Source organism: Cyprinus carpio, chromosome B10 (assembly GCF_018340385.1).
Source record: "Cyprinus carpio isolate SPL01 chromosome B10, ASM1834038v1, whole genome shotgun sequence".
In the NCBI taxonomy this organism is placed as follows: domain Eukaryota; kingdom Metazoa; phylum Chordata; class Actinopteri; order Cypriniformes; family Cyprinidae; genus Cyprinus; species Cyprinus carpio.
The window spans coordinates 10,844,913-10,854,316 of NC_056606.1; the positions used below are offsets into that span (position 1 = coordinate 10,844,913).

At 35.1% G+C, this 9,404-nt stretch overlaps 1 protein-coding gene across 1 annotated transcript; it reads right to left on the minus strand.

Annotated features, from left to right (window-relative positions):
- Nucleotides 1–3,360: 3,360 nt before the first annotated feature.
- LOC109065434 (procollagen C-endopeptidase enhancer 2-like) lies at nt 3,361–9,086 on the minus strand. The gene is made up of 9 exons (XM_019082415.2): nt 8,932–9,086; nt 6,344–6,452; nt 5,997–6,255; nt 5,697–5,821; nt 5,435–5,571; nt 4,975–5,318; nt 4,812–4,892; nt 3,943–4,113; nt 3,361–3,830 (listed from the first exon to the last, which is right to left on the minus strand). Exons 1-9 carry the CDS (start codon nt 9,018–9,020, stop codon nt 3,700–3,702), a joined length of 1,446 nt encoding a protein of 481 aa, XP_018937960.1. The 5' UTR covers nt 9,021–9,086; the 3' UTR covers nt 3,361–3,699.
- Between the last annotated feature and the right edge of the window lie 318 nt (nt 9,087–9,404).

Sequence of the window (9,404 nt, forward strand, 5' to 3'; positions counted from 1 at the left end):
TCATTGTAAATACAATACATTTGTCACATCAGGGCAATTTAACGATTTATATATGACAAAATAAATCATTGTCCCATTCTGCTAAATACACGGGTGGTGCTGCTCATTATTTACTTAACAAAAGTGTTCTGTTGCTATATAGCGGTTCCCTTCCTGAGTCTGACTTTGTGACTGATTGTGGAGTCAGAGCTGGTTGTTCTCGGCCGGTTGTCCCAGCCCTCCTAAGTGGGTCAGGGAACACAACTATGAGCCCCGCTCAAGTGATATAGCACCGTTGCAAGCCTCAGACATGACTGAGGATTAATCCTCTCAGGATGAATGAGCTCTTTGTTTCTTTGAGCCATTATTAGCAATCTCCCGCTTTCACCTCTCAGCTAACGTTCCAGTCAGAGAAGTGAGATAAGCTTGAAGAAACAAACACAATGGCACTGAAAGTCCATGTTCATCAGTCAGTAGATCTTACACTTTATGTTCTCTCTCCTTAGACCTCTAGATTGTGTAAACCATGGGTAAGAATGTCTTGCAGTGTTTTCCTTGGTACAAACGCTGTAAAGACCGGGGTAAAAGCAGGCTGTGCCCTCCTCCGCCTGGTAAGTCACCTTGTTTACCAAATCTTGTCCTGATATGTTGCTAATGAAGTTATAAATCAAACCGTCTTTCAATACTCGACACTGAACATTCATCTCCTCTCTCTGTTTACGTTCACAGTGCCATCTGTTGAGGTGCAACCTAGCTTCTCTCCGACAGTCTCCTGGGGTCATGACGGAGAGGAAAGCGCCGCACGTCCCGTCTATTTTTCCCATAAAGCGCGAGTAGTTTATCGCCACCAGATGGATGGCAATATTATCGACGCCACCTGCTGACCTCTGGGCTTCTTTCCCAGAATCCCTTGCCTTGTACCTGTGGCTGTAGACGTCCAGTGTAGAGGAGCGTCGAAGGAGACTACTAGACTGTTCCATCCTGTGTAATTAAACTAAATCTTTTGCATTTAGTAAAGATGTCACAGGTTTTCCTCTGGTTCCCCCATCCTCTCACCATACCTGGCATTCACCTGTCTTTACTTACTGTGTTGAAATATAATATAATCTTTCAAGGCAGACAGAGTGATGTAGGCCACATGGAATGGAAAAAAAAGAACTGAGCTGGATTTTATAACTACAAATGTAATATGTGTTTTGTCATGCAAATATGATCCTGGATGTATGATTGCCCATTGCTTTTCAGAGGACAAACCATGACTGGTTTTTCAGAGGTTCATGAATGCATTTCAGGCAAAAGATAAAATTTTGTACTAATCACTGGAATTATAATATAAAATTTATGTACATTTAGTAATTGTTTCTTATTCTCTGGTTATGTCAAAAGAAGTTTAAGTATTGAATAAAATTGTTTAAATATATAAACATATTTCTATTGTTAATCTTCGTCATATTTAAATATGAAATGTGCTTAATTGTCTTTAAAAACAGTTCCCTTATTGTATAAAAAGGCTTTTTTTTTCTTTGTGCAAATTATAAATTCTTATTTTGTACTGGGGGTAAAATATGATCTGTTATTGACAGACTTCCCAACTATTTAATTTTCAGTTTGAGGGTGTTTTGCTACATAAATAGATATGTAAAGGGATAAACCAGCCATAAAACACTAATACTAATTAATGTGAAATAAAAATGCCGCTATTTTGATGTATAATTGCCCATATAATGTGTTAGGAAAAATAGCAAGTTTGATATTACAAGAAAATTATTATATTTTTATAGTTTTTATATTGTACTAAAGCCCAAAGAAATTATTAAATTAATGTTTACTTTGTATAACATCTCTTTTTCTACCCACGGTAAAAGTAATATTACAATCTGTGATATTGCACCCTACTTATCATGAAAATGCAACATGAACTTGACAACGATTCAATGCTGGTCTCATCCTTTATACATAAATTGCAATGTATGGACTCTTACTACAGGTGCTGTGGATGTTTTGCCACTTCACCACTATAAAATATTCTATTCATAATCTTGGGATGAATATTAAACTTGTCTGGCTGGGCAGAATTACTGTCATCCAACATAGTGCAATTTCATTTCACCATGTAAACACAAAGCCATTACCCTGACTTCAGATAAGAGATGGCAGAGTGGCCCATTGTCGTCAGGGAGGACACAGAGAGGACAGACAGGATATAAATTCCCTGGTTACCAGACACAGGATGAGAATTAGCTTCATTGTGCCTTTGCAAGACATTATCCTCTTTAAGTAGGCCTAAGTGACGTCAATAAATGTCACTAAAGCATCTAATGTTGTGATGATATAGGCCTATAAGAGATAATGCTTCTTATGAGTGGCTGTTTAAAGGATGCATTTATGAAGCTGACATGTTACAGAAGTATTTTAATGGAGAACTGCTGTAATGAATTGCTCTGTTTTGAGTTCTGAGTCTCTGTAAAAATGTCAACCACTAGATGACACCATAAACTCACAAATCTAGTTTCAGAGAGAAACAGAAAGGCTATAAAATGCTTGCTTAAAACTGATTTCCACTCAGCACTATATAAGGCATAGACATTTTTAAAAAATAAACAGCAAGTAATATGAATTTTAAACCCCAGTATGCTAAATTGTTGCCGCATGCCGCATTTTTGAGGGCATTGAAGTATCTCAGAAATGAATATATATATATATATACACACACACACACACACACACACACACACACAAATAATAATCATAGCTGATTGTATTTCACTTGTGGAACAGTATTTCTCACAGTAAGCCCAAGTGTTATTCTAATAGTATTTATTAATATTTTAAAATAGTTTTAATTTTTGCATTTTCAGTTTTTATTTTATTTTTGGCTTAATTATTTTTATTTAATTAAGTTTTAGCAATTTTAGCACTTAAATCTATTTATTTCAGTTAGTACTGTTTATTTATTTTATTTTAATATTAACCTTAAATGTAGTATTTATAAAGTAATAATAATTATTATTAAATGTAATATTTATTTATTCAGTTATTTATCTATACATTTAATAATTATTTAATATTACAAATATTTAGTTTCATTTCATTATCATTTATATCATTAATTTCAATTCAGATTTATTTCAATTCCAGAAATGATTTTTAATAGTTTTAGTTAACAATCATAACTATGAAGCAATGGTATTAAGCTATTCTGTACACAGAAAGAGAGAAGGGAGGAGGAAAAGAAACAAAGAAGTGTTATTATTACTACCACATCATCAGTTTAGTATGTGCTCATGTTTTAAATTGGTGTCGATAGTGTATTCTGAACCAAAACCAGCTTTCAATGAACGGAAAAGGCCTATCCCAATAAAACAACACAGAACACTATTGTTCAATGCAATAATGTATTATACAAATCCTGTATTAGAAGACATCATCATAAATTACAAATATATTTTGTGACATCTCTCTGTGTGTATATGTAGACTCATATGAAAAATATCTTTACTTTACATCAATAAAATGCAGTTCTGAGTTGAGAAGTTTGAAAAGCACCATAGCTAATTGGAAACTGTGTGTTTAACTTCCTGAGCATTATATTACAATGCCAAAAAATACCTTAATATCCAGACTAGTTCTGGGCCGTTGTCTAATCACTGTCCATTGCTTTCATCTAGTGTCTGTGCTCTGAAGTTTGATCATGCTAACATGGATCTGTGAGTGGTCAGATCAGCATGGCTGGTTGTTGATGTTGCTCAGTATCTTGTGGTGAGGGGCTTTGTACAGGGCAGTGAAACTACCAGGAGTGAGAACACCATGGCCTTCTTCATCCACATGTCCCATCAGGATATAGTTTTGACCTAATGAAGAGACAATAAATCAATAATTGACTGATATGTAAGAAATGAACGCTGAATAAAGTCCAAGGAATCGGACACAGGTGTGTATTTATGTACATATGTAGTCATATACCTCTGCGCAGCACTGGACATTTCTTGCAGGGCATCACAAGTTTGACAGACATGGTTTCTCCAGCTTGGGTGATTGTTAGACTACCAGTCTTATAGGCCTTGATTAAGGACACTGTGGCCTGCATACTTTGACCAGGTCCAGGAGTCAATGCTGTCAGCTTACCGGTGATAACTGAAAGTAAGAGAGAGACATTAAAATAAACTAAAATAAAGAATCGCTCTTCTAGTTCAAAAAAATTCTGTTGTTATTTAAGAACCCTCATTATATTTTTTTTTATTATATTTTTTTATTATATATTATATTATATTATATTATATTATATTATATTATATTATATTATATTATATTATATTATATTATATTATACTGATCAAAAGGAATAGAGTGTGAAAAAGGAAGAGAGTACAGTAAGTAATGGCAGAATTTTAATTTTTTATTTTTTATTTTTTATTTTTTTTGGGGGGTGGGGGGGTTGCTGTCCCTTTAAGACTTAAACTACTATTCAGAAATTTGGGGTCAGTAAGATATGTTTTTTTAAAGAAATTATTATTTTTATTGAGCAAAGATGCATTAGGTTGATCAAATGTGGCAGTAAAGACAAATTTGTGTTTGCAAATAAATTCTGTTCTAAACTTTCTAAAATGAATCAAGGTTTCTGCAAAAATATTACACAGTACAACAGTTTTTAGCATTAATAATAGTAGTAAATTTTATGAGCAGCATAAACGTTTTTCAGAGTAGCTAGTTAATTAGCAAAACAAGAAAATACTATTTGAGTATTTCTAATGAAAAAGGTATTCTGTAATTACTTGCAATTTTTGAGTAAAAACCATTTCTACATAAAATTGTCAGTGTAGGTAATGACTTACCAAATTCACTAGCACAGAAACTAGTCTTGATGGTTCCTTCTCTTTTACACGCCTTCACACACATTGGATCCGTGTCTGTGGCTGAAAAATACATTAAATAATGTTATAACAAGTTTTAATCAACCATAACCAGCATCATTTGTTCCTCTTATCTCTTCCTCACCTGGTCTGGATTCATCTGGCTCTGGTTTATTGACTGGACGTCTCACAGGATTAATGGGTCTTGCGGGTTTGGGTCGTGGCTTTGGCTGTTTAGTAGTGGTCGTAGTTGTTGCTTCTGTTGTTGCTTCTGTTGTAAGTACCACAGGTTTCAACCGTTTGACTGGGGTGGGACGGGGTTTTGTGACTGTGGATGACACTCTCGGTCCTGACGCAACATCGCCACCTGCAGTTGGACTACGGAGGCCCCGTGGGATGCTAGTGTATGACGCCATGAATCCGTCTGAGGTCACGCTGAGGTCGGATACAAACTGCACTAACAACACATTGCCGTTGGTAATAATGTTCCTGCAGATGGGACATAAAAACAGAGATGAATGCAATTGTAAAACATTTTGGTTTAGCTTCAAACATATGATATTCATAATAAAATGGCAGTCAAAGAGATGAATATGATAACTGACTGAGGCGCAGTGTCTCCACAGTATTTTCCAATGCGCCTCGAATCATCTTTCTCTCCTCCGTTAAAGAATGCCACATAGTCGAAGCGACAGTATGTGTCAGACTCCACATCAAACTTATCAAACTTCACCTCGATCACCTAAAACACAAAACCCCATTTAAATTATTCATTTATTTTATTTATTATTTTCGAGCCGCCACCTATTCAGCGTTGAAATATTAACTAAAAATGATCTGTACTGCAGGGTTATGTTTTTTCCTGACCATTTCCGGCTCCACTGTTATAAGCCAAGAACAGCTGATGCCTGCTGGATAATTTTTCTCCGGCCAGTTGGGAGTTTTGATTGTGCCCTGAGACTTTGTGAGCTTCCCGCCACAAAACTGGTGCTCTGAAAAAAAGATAAAACCATTTCAGAGAGAAGAAAAGCCATTGAGTCTACAAATATTCACTCTGTAATATGCATAAGCTCAAGTCAAAATTCCAGAACCAAGTATTTTCTGTCCACACAAAATGCTGACAGAGTCAATAACAACACGTTTAATATTTGATCTGTTCGATTTCACCATCCACATGTGGCTTTCCTCCACTGAAGTAGGCCAGGAACCCTCTTCCTCCCGTTGCTGAATCTGATACCATCTCTACCATCATGGTGTTGGATGTGGAAATGAGAGATCCAGGCCGGAACGTTCCACAGAACCGCCCGAGCTTCTGTACCGTGTTAGAGTGTCCGTTATACACATCCACATAGTCGTAGCGGCAGAGAGGATCAGCCTCCAGGTCAAAAATCCTAAAGGACAGCATGACCACATTACCCTCTGGCACCTAGTAAAAAGAGACAAAGCTACTTGAAGGCTTTTATTCTGGGATAACAATATCCCGGGTGTGGAGTGTGAACTCAAAGTGAACTCACTGTGATGTACCAGGTACATTTGCTGTTGGGTTTGTAGAATGATGGGAATCCTTCACTGCCCACAAAGCCTGAGTCTTTAACCAGATCACCACCGCAGTTAAACACAGGCCTGGGAGAGCGAGGAAGAGTGAAAGAGAAGGATTTCTGGTGGCTATGAGGACATGCTGAATGTGTTTATATGGCACAATAAAAACAGCTTTTGAGAGGTGAGTCAAATTCTTGACCAACACGTCGTTTACAGGAGGCATAATTTCACAAAGTACAAACAGATGCACACAGATGGACTCAGAAACTGAATTATGAGAATATTTTTTCAACCAGAAGCTATTAAAGATACCTGTTTTACAATATTGTTATTATTCAGAGCATAAATAAAAGGTCAATGTTTACAGCTTTCATTTTATGTGATGCATTTCAGTCAGAGAAAATACACTTAATGACATAAACATTTACAAAATCAATAAAAAGTGCTTTCAGAATTCAATAAAGAACACATCTGACCCGTTTTAAAAGTTTGAAGACTTTTAAAATGAACATAATAATATAATTCACATTCAATTTCAGCTCAACGCTGCATAATTAAACTCTGGATTTTTGTGTATTACTGCATTTTTAATAGCACAATATTCATAAGTACATTTTATATTACTCACTTATATAAATTATAATATATTCTCATTTTTACTTTTTATAATTTTGTGTAAATTTAAAGTGTAATGTTGTCATCCAAATTAGGATAAGTTAATTTATTCAGATATGTTTGTTTTTGTGGCAGAAAAAATGCACAAGTAATATAAATTGCATTATTGCTTAAAAGATATTGTCTCTTTTAAGTAGCTTTTAATTAGTGTTGCTACTTTTTTTTTCTCAAAAGAGCAGCTGGACTGTAGTTTTGTTGTACTTTAAATGATGAGTTTTGCAGGCTTTACATTTTCAAAGCTGTTTCACAGAGGCAGACACTTTTATTCAGGATTTATAACATCACTGGCAGTATTTCGGAGATCACTGATGGCTCAAAATCCTTTTTGAATGTCCTGAAATGTTTTATTGTTTTGATAACATTCGCTGAAGTCTAGAGCAACATATGTTTATAGACTTAAACTCCATGATACTGTAAACTAAAACAGAGCTCTGTTGTGATGTAATGGTGCAGGGCCAGAAAACTCAGACGAAAAGCCTGGTCATTATGCAGTCACTCCCACAGACCCCGTCTGAGACATATTCTCTTCACTCAGCAATGGGGGATGTTTACTGCAAGGTATAATTTCAGTGACCTTTTCAAATATTTACTGTGTTAATAAAAATGAGGAAGTAAATAAGACTGATTTGCCATACATAGAAAATTAGGGCTACTTACAAATGTTACAACCCACTGGAAATAATTTATGCTATATTTCAGTTTTATAAATAATGCAACACATTTAAAGGGACAGCACACCCAAAAGCTTAAGTCAAAAAAAGAAAAAAGAAACAAAAATTCAATAATGTTTTATGTCATAGTTGTGAAGCGCCAGATTCTTTGTGGTATTTTTTTATTTTTCAGCCTTTTTGTAGAACAGGTTTTAAAAGAAGTTTCGTTAAAATGAACAAAAACCATCATACTATAATTAGAACAGACATTGAAATTAAGCTCATCTTTGTATAATTAAGCACTGAATGCATCTCATCATCATTTTTTAAATAGCACATATTCATCAGTGCATTTTTAACTCGGTTAAATTAAATTAAATTAAATTAAATTAAATTAAATTAAATTAAATTAAATTAAATTAAATTAAATTAAATTAAATTAAATTTAATTAAATTTAATTAAATTTAATTAAATTTAAAAATTATTTAATGTAAACTTTTATGTTCAAGTTTAAAAAAAAAAAATTTTTTTTTTTTTTAAGTTTCCATTATAAAACAACAATTTAAAATACGTTGTTCATTTGACTCAAATATTTTATCCTATTAGCTGGCACAGAAATTTCAGTCATGTTTCACCATTATTGTGAAGCACTTTTTTTTTTTTAAATAACATTTTTGGTTGCTTTCATTGTATAGAAGAGAGCAGCACAAACATTCAACAAAATTTCTCCAATGAAGACAATGTTATATGTACAGAAATTAAATTTTTCTGCAACTGCAACAGGCTAAATAGCATAAAAAGTTTTCCAGAATTTTTGCCCATAAGGATGTCGACCAGATTGCACAGTCTAGTCATTATTTAACTAATAATCCATCTGGGTTTTTTTTCAGTAAAAGCAATGACAATCCCTGCAAAGGAAAGCTGGACCTGATTCAAAGTGACCTGATTCACCCTGAAAACACACTAACCCAAAGTATTTCCATCTGCAATCCCTTATAATATCTATCAATATTCCTTAGAATGCATACACTGCACACTCTGTGTTTAAAGACTCAAAAATGACACTTACTACCAGACATAAACACTAAAAAATCTGTAAAATGCAAGCTAGCAAGTTCAAACAGCTGTTGCAGTAGAAACTTAGGGTTGGTAAAAAAAAAAAAAAAAAAAGTTATTTATAGCTGCAAAGAGCTGTTTTGACATGCACACTTATCTCATCCACAGCCCTACCGCACACCTGGTGTAGTTGGTGGTTTGACACAAGACCCCTCCAAAACTCAGAGACAGAAGAATCCCCAAACTCCACAAAGCAGTCAGACGCTCCATATTCCTCAGCACTGAGATCTGCTTGCAGACGCAGCCACAGGACACATGACACGGAGAGGAGGAGGTTTGGAGGGAGGGATGCTGAGGAAAGAGTAGAGGGAGTGGGAAAGTGACGCTATGGGGGGGACTAGCAAGGAGAGGCTTTAATTAAAGCCAGATGTTCACCTTGGATTGAATAACAGCCTCACTGACTTTGTCCAAAGGGAGAAATGCTGCATCAACAAAAGTAGGAAAGAAACTCTGTGTGCGGGGGCCGTTGAAAATGAAAGCCATTCTGTTTGATTAAACTAGGTTGAATCAGTCAGTCTTTCAAGGGAAGCTCTCCATGCTGCTCAGGATGTCAGGTTTTAGGTGTGATCTGCAGGCTGCTCCATTTGCTATCAG